General features: G+C 45.4%; 1 protein-coding gene across 1 annotated transcript; it reads right to left on the bottom strand.

Annotated features, from left to right (window-relative positions):
• Nucleotides 1-5,167: 5,167 nt before the first annotated feature.
• On the bottom strand, nt 5,168-15,246 carry LOC121134481 (keratin-associated protein 5-5-like; the record flags this gene model as incomplete). The annotated part of the gene is made up of 2 exons (XM_040732878.1): nt 5,168-5,388; nt 14,943-15,246. Coding segments are annotated over 2 exons (525 nt in total), but the record flags the coding sequence as incomplete, so codon positions are not given.

The following is a 15,246-nucleotide window of genomic DNA, read 5'->3' as shown; positions in this document are numbered from 1 at the left end:
ACATTTGCCCCCTTTCCCCAATGATCCTTAAGTCTTAGGTACAGGAATTGTTCTGTAGATGTATCAGTTAGGATTACACTCCTCAACTCTGCATTCTGATTGGTTGTGGTTTTCTGTAATGGTCTCCATCTGTTGCAAAGATAAGTTTCCTTGATGAAGGGTGAGGACTACACTTTTCTGTGGGTATAAGGTCAGGTATTTAGATTGTCGTTGGGCATTATGCTTTTTTAGTAGACTAGTGGTTATAGGTTCTCTTTGAGATCCAAGACTTCATCAGCCCTGCGTAATTACCTTGTCTTACTGCTCTAGGCAAGATTTTGAAGACTATATTAAATAAGCTGGAAATTGGGCATCCTCACCTCATTGCCAATTTTAGAGGAAATACTTTTGTTCTATCTCACCTCTTTTCATATAATCTTGGCTACAAATCTGTCTCATGTAGTCCTTATTGTGTTCAGGATCTTCTTAGTTTCTTTGAGATTTTTTTTATCATGAAGAGATGTTAAATTCAATCAAAGTAAACTCAAAATCATTTTTGTGTTTACTGGGATGATCATATGATTTGTATTTTTCTTTTTTCTTTTTTGGTTTTTTGAGACAGGGTTTCTCTGTGGCTTTGGAGGCTGTCCTGGAACAAGCTCTGTAGACCAGGCTGGCCTCGAACTCACAGAGATCCACCTGCCTCTGACTCCCGAGTGCTGGGACTAAAGGCGTGCACCACCAACGCCTGGCCATGATTTGTATCTTTCTTATATTTGTTGATTTGTAAGTGTTTAACCAAACAGTTTGTATGAAGCCAAATTGGTGCAATGGTGTATGATTTTCTTAAGACATTCTCTTTTTGTTTTGTTTTTAGAGACAGGGTTTCTCTGTGTAGCCCTGGCTACCCTGGAACTCATTCTGTAGACAGGCTGTCCTTGAACTCACAGACATCTGCCTGCCACTGCTTCCTGAGTGCTGATATTAAAGGCATGTGCCTCCACTGCCTAAGTTATTCTCTTTGATGTTGCTTAAGTACTCTTTATTTTTAGACAATTCTTGAGATTTTTTTTTATTTAAGGAACTAATGTCTCCATTCTAAATAAATTCTTGTCAAAACAAAAGAGCTCAAGATGACATCAGTACTGTTTGTCTTAAGTTTTGGCATTGTGTGGATGACAAGTAGTAGCCAGTTATAGACAAGTGATAGAACCAAAGTTATTGCCTGATTTGTTAACATTTTCCCATGTCTAAACTACTACTAAAGAAAACCATATCTGGAGTCATACCAGGCTCAGTCATTTGCATTTATTTTATTTTATTTTTGAGAGAGAATTTCTCTGTGTAGACCTGGCTATCCTGGAACTTCCTTGATAGATGACCAGGGTAGCCTTGAACTCAGAGATCCACCTGCCCCTGCCTCCTGATTGCTGAGATTAAAAGTGTGCATCACCACACCCAGTTTTTCTCCAATTAAAAAAAAACAAACTTTTGTGGGTACTGGAGAGATGGCTCAATGGTTAAAAACAATAGCTGGTCTTCCAGAGATACTGTGTTCAATTCCCAGCAACCACATGGTCGCTCACAACCATCTCTAAGGAGATCTGGTGCCCTCTTCTGGCCTGCAGGGATACATGCAGACAGAACACTATACATAATAAATCTTAAAAAAAACAAAACAAAACTGGTATGCTTTTGATTATAGCATTCAGGAGTCAGAAGCATTCTCTATGAATTTGAGGCTATCCAGGTCTACATAGCAAGTTCCAGGCCAGTCAGGACTACACAATGAGACCCTGTCTCAAAAAAAAAAAAAAAAACCCAAAACCAATCCCTTGGGGGATAGCAGATTTCTGGAGCTGACCTCCAGAAAAGCAGATTTCAGTGGCCCTGGGTATTTGTGGGTTGAGAGAACCTTGGACAGGTGGACTCTTACTGAATGCAAATAAGTACAGTAAAGAAACCAAATTGGCTGTCAGTGGGTGAGAGGGAAAAGGTTTATTTCCAACTGCTAAGGCCGTTTCCCAGGAAAGCAACGAGAAGCAACAAGGAAAGATTTCCAGGGTTAAGGGGCTTGTGAGCTGGGGTGGGACTTGTGAGCAGGGATTGAGGGAGCTAGAGGTTAGTATTGACCTTTACAAGGTAGCAGGAACCACAGTCAATGTTAATGGAACTTGTCTGCTTGTCAGAGATAAGGAGAATGAGTTACTTTTTAGCAAGCAGGAACTTTCTTCAAGCCCCCGAGGAAATAGCGGCTTTTCTCTAAAAGCCAGACCTTGGGAAAAAGACTTTCTTGGGGGACCAGACAGTGGTGACTCCCAGTTATAAAATTATTTCATTGCTACCTCATAACTTTAATTTTGCTACTGTTACGAATTATAATGCAAATATCTGATATGCAGGATATCTGATATGCAACCTCTAAAGAGGTTGCAACAACCCACAGGTTGAGAACCACTGCCTTAGAGGCTATGCCCTGCTGAACTTGGTATAAAGACAGAGTTGTCTGGCAAAGACTCTCTGGACCATGAACACATTGTAAGAGTCTGTTCTCCATGGAGGCAGTTGAGATTTGACATTCTGTAAGGACTCAGGCATTATGCTGGTCTGCCCGTCACCTGGCAGAATGCACTCAGGCAATAGCCTGGTCAGCCCAGGGTTCCATGGTTGCTTAGTTTGCATGCAGGTGCAAAGGACCCCTTTAAAAGAAAGACCCCTCCTCACTTACGTTCTCTTTCCTGCTGTTCCCTCAGGGGAGACAGGACATATCCTGTGTCCCTCTTCTGTCCTCTCTCTGTCTCTGTGTCTCTTTACCGCTTGTCTCTTTTCTTCTCTCCCCCACCCTTTCCCTTTCTAATAAAACTTCTCACTTAAGCCCTGTCTGCCTGGCATGTTTGCCCCTCCGCCTTGGTCACCCTTCCCTGCCGTGGGATCCGCCAAGGTTCCTCGTGCTTTATTCCCCACACGTTCTACAGAGAAACCATGGAACAGAACCGAGAGTGGAGTCTGATCAGTCCCAGAAAGCAGACCCTCTTCTGCTCCCAAACTCCTCCCAGCTTTGTCTTCTGGTCCCCCTCTTACAAATAGACTCGTGGTCCCCACTAACCTTTCTGACCTTTTCTGTCCCACATCCCAAATAACTCAATACCCTGGATACATCATTCCCAGAATCTGCAGAATGAAGTTTCCAGGACAGGGAGTGTGTTACTTTACATATTGCTGATACAAATACTGATACAAAGCAACTTAAGGCAGCCTGGTCTACAAAGTGAGTTCCAGGACAGCCTCCAAAGCCACAGAGAAACCCTGTCTCGAAAAAACAAAACAAAAAAACAAACAAACAAACAAAGCAACTTAAGGGAGAAAGGGCTTATTTTAACTTCCAGTCTGTGGGTGGGGCCAGCATGCTGGCAGAGGTGTGAGGTCACACTGTGTCTCATCAGAAAGCAGAAAACAATCAGAAGGTGGAGCCTGGCTGTAATATCTGAAGACACACCTCCAGGGACTTATTTCCTTCAACTAGGCTCCATGCCTAACCTTCCAGAATAGTGCCAGCAACTAAGGGCCCAGTGTTCAAAAACCTGAGCCTAAGGAAATATTTGACATTCAAGTCACTGCAGGGAGGAGCAGAGCAGCATGAATATACCAAGCCAGGATTTTCCCTGGCGAATTAGGCATGCCCAGGTCTGAATGGTTTGTTCTGAAAGCTGTATGTTGAGAACTTGCCCCCAGAGTGATGGTATCAGAAGACAGGACCATTGTTGGCCATTACATCATGAAGTTGGAGCCTTTTGGATGGGGTGTAGTACACTTACACGAGATAACCCATGGGGCTGGGGATATGGCTCAGTCAGTAAAATGCTTTTGATGTACAAGTATGAGGTTCTGAGTTCAATCCCCAGCAACCATGTAGAAGCCAGGTGTGGTAGCTGTATGCAACACCCATGATTCTAGCACTGGAGTATACATGAATTTGGATCTCTGGAGCACACTGTGGCCTAGTGGAATTGGTGAGCTCCTGATTCAGGGACAGGGACCCTGTCTCAAAAGATAAATTGGAGAGAAATCAAGTAAGACACCTGGAATTTGCTTCTGCATATACATAACTCTGCATGTTTACCTGTATACACACACACACACACACACACACACACACACACACACACCTCAGAGACCTAAGGGCACTGATTCTGTCATACTTGAACTACTGTCCATGTATAAGAAGAACTTACTTCTTTTGTTGTTAAGCCACTGGGTCTGTGACACTTTGTGATAGCAACATTAGCTGAGATAATCAGCAAAGATGGTGATGTGTCCCCTTAATTCTCTCTGGTTTCCCCAGATGCATGGGGTAGGGGGCTGCACAGTAAGGGCTGAATGACTATCATTGATGCTTCTACCTGTCAGCTATAGTGAGTGGAGGAGCTGTGCCAAGTAGGACACTCTGCCCATTGGCCTTTGTGTAACTGGAAATACAGTGTGTCCACAGATGCTATCCCAATGTTCCCTTCCCCAACCAGAAGAAAAAAGACACAACACAGCAACAGACTGCTGGAGCAATAACTTTATTAGATGTCTAAAAGGCAGGGGTAAGAGCTCTTAGTGGCTTCAGGGTGAGTGAGTTGAGGAAGGCCTTTACTGCAGGGGTAGCCCTATGATAAAGGGTGAGACTGATACCTACAGAAATGGTCAGGGATGATTTGCAGAGGTGTCGGGGATCCCTGGAAGTCATCTTCTTGATCCCAAGGCCCATAACAATTAGGCTTGCAAGAGCTGGCCTGGTAGCCACTACAGGAGCTAAAGCTACACTTGTAGCAGCTGGACCAATAAGGAATCTAAAGAAAATTATCATGCTTGGGAAGGAAGGGGGATGAGAGAGAGAGAGAGAGAGAGAGAGAGAGAGAGAGAGAGAGAGAGAGAGAGAGAGAGAGAGAGAGCTAGTGGAGGAGGCCAGCTCAGGATACTGGGAAACACAGGCAAAGCATGAGCTAGAACTTTTGGCAAAGATAGAACCTATCTGATAATAGCCCTGCAAAGCCAAAAATCAGATCTTGCACTGACAGCACACTGGGGCACAGCAGCTAGACTGGCAACAGCAGGGCTTGCAACAGCTGGACTGACAACAGCAGGGCTTGCAACAGCTGGACTGACAACAGCAGGGCTTGCAGCAGCTGGACTGACAACAGCAGGGCTTGCAGCAGCTGGACTGACAGCAGCAGGGCTTGCAGCAACTGGACTGACAGCAGCAGGGCTTGCAACAGCTGGACTGACAGCAGCAGGGCTTGCAACAGCTGGACTGACAGCAGCAGGGCTTGCAGCAGCTGGACTGACAGCAGCAGGGCTTGCAGCAGCTGGACTGACAGCAGCAAGGCTTGCAACAGCTGGACTGACAGCAACATGACCCACAGCCTGAACAACAGCAGGGTTTACAACAGCTGGACTGGCAGCAGCTGGACTTGCAGCCCCCACAGGAGCCACAGCCTCCCTTGCAGCCCCCACAGGAGCCACAGCCTCCACAGGAGCCACAGCCTCCCTTGCAGCCTCCACAGCTGGAGCAGGAACAGGCAGGCACACAGCAGCACACAGGCTTGCAGCAGCACACAGGCTTGCAGCAGCTGGAGCCACAGCCCCCACAGCTGGAGCCACAGCCTCCGGAACAGCCACAGCAGCTCATGGTTCTGGTGTTGGGTTGAGGATGGAGTAGGTCAGAGTAGGTCTGATGGAGAGGGAGGTGCGTAGGTATGGGGCCTCCTGAGCCTGGGACCTTTATATCCCTGTCCAGGTCAGGTGAGAGGCTGCACATGGTCACTTCTTGGTTCCTGTTTGTGCTATTTTTAGGGCCACTTCTCTTGTTTTCCTGCAGTCATCATGTACCATCCATTGGTCTTTGACTTTTGTTCCCTGATAAGTCCAACTCTATTGCTGAATTTATTTCCAGAGTGGATCAAGGTCCCCAAGGGCTTAGCTCATTTTGGTAAAATACAGACTTACATTTGAGTAATTAAGTCTTTTTTTTTTGCTTGTGTATGCGTCTTAGTTTGGATTTTTAGTGCTATGAAGAGACACTATGACCACAGCATCTCTTATGAGGAAAACATTTAATTGGGGTGACTCGTTTACAGTTTCAGAGATTTAGTCCATTATCATCCTGGTGGGGAGCATGGTGGCATGCAGGCAGATGTGGTGCTGGAGCTGAGAGTGCCATATCTTACAGGCAACAGGAAGTCAACTGAGACACTGGGAAGTTTCCTGAGTATAGGAAGCCCTCCCCACAGTGACACACTTCCTCCAACAAGGTCATTCCCAATGCAGCAAGCCATACCTCCATTCCCTATGAGACTATAGGGGTCAGTCACATTCAAATTACCACGTATGTGCATGCAATGTATTCATGTATGTGTATGTATGTATATATGTGGGAGTGCTTTCTAGTGTGTGCCTTCTTGTGATGGCCAGAGACTGCTCGCAGGTATCTTCCTCAGTCATTCTGCTGCATATATTGAGGTAATGTCTCCTGTGGCACCAGAGCTTGCTCTCCTTGCTAGTGCATCTAGCCAGCGTGCTGGGGATTCTCGGTCTCTTCCTTTGGCATGCTGGGATTATAGGTGGGCTGCCATGTTCACCCTGCAAAGAAGTCAAAGAAGTTCTCTGTGTGTGTGTGTGTGTGTGTGTGTGTGTGTGTGTGTGTGTGTGTGTGTAGGGGTAGGTATGCATGCATGTGTATGTAGAGGCCACAGGACAGCCTGGGTAGCATTCATCAGGAGCTGCATACATTGTTTTTGAGATAGGGTCTCTCACTGGCCTGGGACTCTCCTATTAAGCTAGGTTAACTGAATGAGCCCTGAGATCTTGCTGCTTCCAATCTTCTCAGTGCTGTGGCTATGTGTGCGTATCACCATACCAAGCTCTTTAGGTACTTTTGGGGAATCAAACTTGGGGCCTCATGCTTGCAAGGCAAGCACTTTACCAATAGAGTTATCTCCAAAGCACCAAGTTTATCTGTAATAATTTATCTGTAGGGTCTATTTTTGTATTGACACTTTTAAAGTGAAAATTGGAAAGCATTTATTCCCTTTAAATCTTTGTAGCATTTGTTTGTGTGGTTGACCTGGATAGTGTCCCACAGGCACAATGGCAGCTTTGCCTTATTCCAGATTTTGCAGGTAATATGTCTAATATTTATAAGGTGAAATGGGTATTGTACCTTTTGGGTGGGAAGTCTGATCAGTTTAAGGAAGGTCCTTTGTCTCTAACCTGCTGACCATTTTACTTTGTCCTCAAGACTTGACTGGATGGCTGGTATCCCTCTTTACTCAGTATGGTGAATTATAGATAGACTTTAAAATGTGGATAACCCTTGACCTACTGAGGCACAAGGTACTGAGGTTGTTATAGCTTGCATGTTGTATAATTTGTCCATACGTGTTTTGAGAGGTTAAGATAGGTGTCCCTATATAGCTCAGGCTTGCCTTGTGATCCCCTTGCCTCCGCCTCCAGAGTGCAGGCATTATTGGTGTGCACCACATACCACTTGAGGGTGTTTTGCTTTGCTTCATACATTTCAAACTGGCTTTGCTGACATACAGTTTTTTGAGACTCCCTCTGCATCAGGGAGCTTTATGATTCTGATCCCTCCTGTTGCTTCTGCTATTTTCAGTGTGCAGTGCACACAAGTCCCCTGTCATGTAAGAAGATGTTCCCAAGTTGTCTATTTCTGGAAAAGTTTCTACATGACAGGAATTACTCAGTCCTGGGTTGTTGTTTTGGGGAACTTACTCTTGGGCGTTGTGTCTAGCAGAGTATATAGTGGGGGGTGACACTCTCCATTAAGTGTTGTTAGCAAGTCTTTTTTTTTTTTTTTTTTTTTTTGGTTTTTCGAGACAGGGTTTCTCTGTGGCTTTGGATGCTGTCCTGGAACTCACTTTGTAGACCAGGCTGGCCTCGAACTCACAGAGTTCCGCCTGCCTCTGCCTCCCGAGTGCTGGGATTAAAGGCATGCACCACCACTGCCCGGTGCAAGTCTTTTCTTAATTTGCTGTTTCTCTTTTCTTCTCTCTCTCTCTCTCTCTCTCTCTCTCTCTCTCTCTCTCTCTCTCTCTCTCTCTCTCTCTCTCTGCTGCTTTTTTTCTTTTGGGGGTACCAGCTTTTCTAACTTAAGTTATCCCATTTCTCTTTAATTATGTTTTGCCTCTGGGCTTATTACCTTTCTTTATTCTATATATCTTTCTTTCCTTCTTACTCCATGGCTGACTGTGTGGCTGTCCCTGGTGCCCTCCTCTCCTTTTCTCGCTCCTCCCTCACTTCCCTAGTTTTCTCTTATTTACTCTCTCTGCCTGCCAGCCTATTTCTCCTGCCTGGCTATTGGCTGTTCATCTTTTTAATAGACCGATCAGGTGTCTTAGGCAGGCAACGTAACACAGCCTTACAGAGTTAAATGCAACATAAAAGAATGCAACACACCTCTGCGTCATTAAACAAATATTCCACAGCATACACCAATGTGACACATCTTAAACTAAGATTCCACCTCTCTCTCTCCCTACCTCTCTCCCCCTCCCCTCTCTTTCTCTGTTGTCAGTGTACACGTGTGTACGTGTGTGTACATGTGTGTACGTGTGCCTATGGGGACCAGAGGGCAACCCTTAGGTGTTGTTCCTCAGGTGCCACCCACCTTTGAGACAGGGTCTCTCACAGGCTTAGAGCTTGATGATGCAGCTAGGCCGACTGGCCAGGGAGCTCCGGGGACCTGCCCATCTCCAACCCACCAGCACCAGGGTTGCAGGTACATGCATGGTACTTGGCTTTTGTATGTGGCTTCTGGGGACTGAACTCCTATCCTCATGCTTGTGTGTGAGCACTTTACCGACTACTAAGTCATCCCCCGGCCTGCTCTGCTTCCTTTGTTTTACTAAGTATTTTAGATGTATGAGTGTCTTACCTGTGCGTTAGTCAGAGATTTCTAGAAAAACAGAACTAATAAAATGAATCTATATATACTGGTCTGACTAGTCCAACAATGACTGTCTCCCAACAGAAAGTCTAAGAATCCAGTATTTGTCCAGTCCACAAGATAGGATGTCTCAGCCAGTCTGTAGTATATGCTGGAATCCTGAAGAAGTAGGCTCTAAAACCAGCAAAGGAATGGGGCAAGCAGGCAAAGAGCAAGTAATTCCTTCCTCTGTGTTCCTTATATAGGCTACCACCAGAAGATGTGGCCCCAGATTTAATCTCAAATGTTGCAATCAAGAAACATTCCTCATAGATGTATCCAATTGCTTGGGTTTTAGCTAATTCTGGATGTAATCAAGTTGACAACCAAGAATAGTCAGCCTACATATATGTATGTGCCTAACATGTATGCCTGGTGCCTGTAGAGTTCAGAAGAGAGTATCTGGTTCCCTGGAGCTGGAGAAGGGATAGGGATGGTTGTAATCTACCATGTGGGTTCTGGGATCTGAACCTCTGCAAGATCAGCAAGTGCTCTAACTTCTGAGTCATCACTCCAGCCCTGATCTGTTGCTTTTAAAGATTAAATACTATTTACTTTAATTTTCTTTCTTTCGTTCTTTTGTTTTTCAAGACAGGGTTTCGCTGTGTAGCTTTGGAGCCTATCCTGACACTAGCTCTGTAGACCAGGCTGGCCTCAAACTCACAAAGATCCTCCTGCTTCTGCCTCCTGAGTGCTGGGATTAAAGGCATGCACCACCACCGCCCGGCATTATTTATTCTAATTTTCTTTCCTTTCCCATTTTTATTACATTTTACGTGTGTGTGTGTGTGTGTGTGTGTGTGTGTGTGTGTGTGTGTGTGTGTCCCCAACACCACACATTATGTGGAGGAGTAGGAGGAACAACCTGTAGGGAATTGGTGGTTACTTGCTACAGCAGTAATAAGAAACGTATCTCAGGGACTGGAAGGACGGCTCAGTGGTTAAGAGCACTTGCTGCTCTTGAAGAAGACTTGAGCTCAGTTTTCCCCACCAATGTCAAGTGCTCACATCTGCCTGGAACTCAAGCTCCAAGAGATTTGATGCCTTCTTATGGCCACCAAAGACACCTGCACCTATGTGTGTATGTGCACATAAATAAAAAATAAAATAAATCTTAAAAGAAGAGGTTAGAATCAGAAGAGGATAAGTTCAAGGCTAGCCTGAACCACATAGCAAGATCCTGTTTCACAAAACAAACAAAAATTACTTTAATTCTGGAATTTAGGGCTCTGTTACTATGTATATATAAACTTAGTATGTTCCTGTTCTCTTTCCAGGTGATGCCTGTAGCTTTAGTTACACTTCCTCCCTGGAGCTGCCTTGATGGGCAGATGCATTTTGTCAAGCTGTGGGTGCTTTGGTTCGCCCTGCCCCATTCTCCTTCCTGTGCCTTTGCTCCTCCTCAGCTGACTCAGGTGGAGCTGCTATGCAACATTTACCTCCCCTCTGGGATCTCTGTTGTTTACCTGGTGAGCTGAGAGCCTTTGGACTCTATTCAAACTCATCCTTACAGTTCTTTCCATTTAACTGTCCTATTTCAGTCTCAACCCCTCTCCTTTTCCTTCCCTTGCCCCTTATCTCTTCTTCCCATCTCTCTGTCTCTCTACTGGATCTGATTTGTCCCAGGCTCTGACCTGGTTGTGTAGTGGAGGATGACCTTGAACTCCTGATCATCTTACCTCCACTGGGGTTACAGGGGTGACCTACTATACCCAGTTTATGAGGTGCTGGGGATTGAACCCAGGGCTTCATTCATGCTAGGTCAACACTCTACCAACCTTCCAATTCCATTTTATTTTTAAGTGTGTGTGTGTGTGTGTGTGTATCTTGTAGCCCATGCTAGTTTTAAACTCATGTGCTACCACATTCAACTTTCCCATTCTCTTAGACGAATTTTCAGAGACTTTTTTTTTCTGAGACAGTGTTTCTTTGTGTAGCCTTGGCTGTCCTGGAACTCTGGAACTGGCTCTGTATAGCCCAGACTTGCCTTGATCTCATAGATCCCTGCTCTGCCTCCTGAGAGTCCTGGGAATAAAGGGGTGCACTTTTTGGGTGGTGGTTTTGCTTTCTTTTTCTGTGACTCACTCAGAAGTTACACACACACACACACACACACACACACACACACACACACACACACACACACAGTTTCCTCTCCTGTTTTATTTTACTGTGCTTGGGATAGAATCCAATACTGTACCATGAGCAATACTCTAGTCCCACAGTCCCCCTTCAATGGCAGTCATCCATACTTTAAAACACTGTACTGTGCATGCCGTGCTAACCTACCTGAGAGCATGGTCAGAGTTGGAAGCGGTTCTAGCCTAGCCCAGCCCAGCCCAGCCAAGCCCAGCCACCTATGTAATGTGGGGGTTTTCCTCCTGCTTTTCTACACATGAAGGTCCCTGTTTATATGCTCACTCATATGCTCCCAAGAACTCTACTCCTGCTGCGTCTACACTGCCAGTCCTTCCCTTGGGTCCCAGCTTCCTTTAATCCTGTATCATGTGCTTAACCCCAGCACCTACTAGGAAATGTCCCAGCTTTGTAGAGAAGTGGAATGATGCTCTGGCTGGGGACACCTCCCCACTGGAATGGGTGTTTTCCTTAGCGCTTCCAGGTATTGCCCGACTGGTTTGCTCTTTTTGGGGTCAGTTGAATTGTCCTGAGGGGAGGGCATGTGCCTTTCTGTGTTTGTTCTGAGTCTATGTGTGTTGATTCATAGTGCCTGATGAATCTGGGATTCTTGCTTGTTTCCCCAATGAGAGGGCCTCATTGTACCTTGTAACATAAATAATAAATGACCCAGAGACTGATATTGGGTTTAAACTTCAAGCCGAATATCAGAAAAGCAAAACAGCTGGCCACTAGCTTCTTACCTCTACCTCAGGCTGTATCGATTGATCCTGTCTCCACTAGCTCTCACCAAACCGCAGACTGTAACCTCTCCTCAGTCAGCATGGATGAAGAATGAATGCCTTCTCCTGACTTTTATACCCCTCCAGTGCTGAGGTGAAAGGTGTGAGCTATAATTCTCTTTTAGACTGATTTAATCTTGTGTAAATCTGGGTGGTCTTGGACTCACAGAATCAGTCTGCCTCCTAATCCTGAGTCCTAGGATTAAAGATACATACTACCACCTCCTAGTTTCTGGCTACTGGGATTAAAGGTATGTATCACCACTGCCTGATTGCTATAGCTTGAGGCTGATTTTGCTTTTCTGAATCCTCAGACAAGCTTTAATGAATCATAAACAATACAGCACTACAGTACCTGCCTATTATAGTTTCATTGCTGTTGCTGTGATGAGTTACCCTGAGAAAACACAACTTTGTTTCAGCTTGCATTTCCAGGTTACAGTCCTTCATTGTGAAGGATTCAAGGCAGGAACTTCAAACGGGGTCATGCCACATCCACCGTCAAGAGCAGAGAGCAATGAATGTGTGGCTTGCTTGCTCATGCTTATCTCCTTTTCTCTACCCTTACTGAGTTCAGGACCCATTGCCTAAGGAATGGCACCACCCTTGGAAATGATCAGTCAGTATTCACTCTGCATTGCTCAGTGATATCCTGTCATTTGCATCTTCCATATTTCATTTATTCATTCACTGATTGGTAAACATTTGGGGTCTTTCCAGTTTGTTTTGTATAAGGAAGACTTCTGCATGCTGGTACCCACATTTTCTATGCAACTGTATGTCTGGTTGATACCAGAGAGTGGATTTGTTAGCCATGTGGCATCTCTTTGATGGCCTTGTCCACACACACCTCTGAACTGACATCTCAGTCACTGTCTTGTTTTCTCAGGGCTGTGTTTCAGTTTTGTTTTGTTTTTTTCATTTACCTTTAGTCTTTCTTGAACTGCAATTAATTTGGTGACTAAGAGACTTCATTTTCAGAGGTTCTTCATCTGTTGTCACCCAAATATGCCAGGCCTGTTGTATATGGATGTATTTTGATACTGTTGCAACGTTTAAGTCTCTGAGATCTCTAGCATTTGTGTTTTCTCTCTTTGTGTGTGTGTGTGTGTGTGTGTAGGCCAGAGTACAACTTGATCTTCATTTCTGTAGTTCCTTCTGTCAGGCAGTGTCTCTCATTGTCCTGGAACTGGTTAAGGAGGCCATGCTGTTTGGACAGCAAGACCCAGGGAGCTACCTGGCTGGCTCCATTGCCACAGCATGCTTATTTGTATCCACTGTGATCCTACATCTGGTTCTGTTTCTCACTTAGCAAATTTTTGTGTCTTTGAGAAGTATCTACATTGATCTTTGGAAAGACAGTGGGCTGTTTCTAACTGCAGACAGGCATCCACTTTACTCTCACTGCTCCTGTCATACATACCCCATCGCCCTGCCAGAAGCTCTTTGTCACCTCACAATGCACCATGATGAACCACTTGTTTCTGAGGGATACATGTACTCCATAACATTGAAGACCTCTTTGTGTTCTAACCAACCATTTGTGATTGTTCATTTTCCTATCAGGTGGAGACAGTAGGACTCTTGGAACTCAGTGCCCAGTCTAGCCCAATCAGAGAGTCCCAGGTCCCAAAGAGTGGAAACCCTGCTTCAAAACCCAAAGTGAATGGCTGTCATGATTACTTTCCCATCACTGTGATAAACTCTCTTGGCAAAAAATAGTTTAAGGGATAAAGGATTTATTCTGGCTTACAGATCAAGAGTGTAGTCCATCATGGCAGGGGAAGCCAAGAGAGCCCCTGGTCACATCCCCTTAACCTTCAGGAAGCAGAGTGATGAATGAGTGAATGGTAGTGCTTGTTTTCTCCATTTTATAAATCTCAGAATGCCCTGCATGCAGAATGATCCCACGTGCAATTAAGATGGGTCTTCCACATCAACTACAGTGCTAAAGGAAATCCAACAGACATTTTCAGAAGTTAATCTCCGTCTCAACAGTCCCTCACAATTGGGGTGAGGTGGCTCCTAGGTGATTGATAGGAGGTGTCCTTCTGTATTCTGTGAATATGTTTTTCTTATTGGTTGATGAATAAAACTGTTTCAGCCAGTATACATGCAGGATTTAGCCATGCGGGAAATCCAAACAGGGATAGAGAAAGGTAGTAGGCAGAATCAGGGAGACTCCATGAAGCTGCCTAGAAAGGAAGAGACCCAGGCATCACTGGTAAACCAAGACCACATGAAGATACACAGATTAATAGAAATGGATTAATAATTAAGAGAGAGAGCTCGCGAATAAGAAGCCTGAGCTATTGGTCAAATAGTTTATAATCAATATAAGCCTCTGTGTGTTTATTTGGGACTAAACAGTTGCAGGACCAGGCAAGACAGAAACTTCTGTCTACAGGTGATTCTAAATTCTGTCAAGTTGACAGCAGATAATCACCACAGTGGCCTTGACGAATGGCCACCAAGACTGATCCGTGACTTCCACATATATACACACTCCCACTTATCTGTGCATACTGCCCCTAAACATGTACACTCACACACAAAAGAAATTTGTTTATTATTTTATTTATTCAAGCAGAAGTAGTAGGATGCAACAGGAAGGTCTTAGAAAACAAATCACAGGGAAGAAGGAAGTGGCCTGGAAGACTCAGGGTCCAGAAGGCTGAGAACCCAGTGAAAGCAGTCCCTGATAGATCGGAAGCACAGACCCCTGTGGGTCAGACTCTGGTTCTCACTAGCAGTCCCAAAGAGGTAGGTAGTGGCCACCTGTGGTCATCAGATAGGCAGCTGCCTTTACAGGGGGGCGTTTACAGGCATATGAAATACATTTCTCCAGAGGGAGGGTGGAGACAGGACCTAGCTGGAGGGTTGTGCCAGGGAAGGAGATGAGGACATGGATGAAAAGTAGGGAGGGATTACAAGTATCTGGAGACTCTGTAGAAAGGAGTTAAGTCAGGGACACCAGAGGTCCTGGAGCATCAAGAAAACTGAAGGCCTAAGTTCAGAGATTTAGATTTTGCATTGGCAGCACACAGGGGCACAACAGCTGGACTGGCAGCAGCAGGGCTTGCAGCAGCTGGACTGACAGCAGCAGGGCTTGCAGCAGCTGGACTGACAGCAACAGGGCTTACAGCAGCTGGACTGACAGCAACAGGGCTTGCAGCAGCTGGACTGACAGCAACAGGGCTTGCAGCAGCTGGACTGACAGCAACAGGGCTTGCAGCAGCTGGACTGACAGCAACAGGGCTTGCAGCAGCTGGATTCACAACAACAGGGCTTACAGCAGCTGGACTGACAGCAGCAGGGCTTACAGCAGCTAGACTCACAGCAGCAGCAGGGCTTGCAGCA

This window comes from Mesocricetus auratus, unplaced genomic scaffold (genome assembly GCF_017639785.1).
Source record: "Mesocricetus auratus isolate SY011 unplaced genomic scaffold, BCM_Maur_2.0 Super-Scaffold_4256, whole genome shotgun sequence".
In the NCBI taxonomy this organism is placed as follows: Eukaryota; Metazoa; Chordata; class Mammalia; order Rodentia; family Cricetidae; genus Mesocricetus; species Mesocricetus auratus.
The sequence above is the reverse complement of the archived record's forward strand: the minus strand, read 5'-3'. Positions and strand labels throughout refer to the sequence as shown.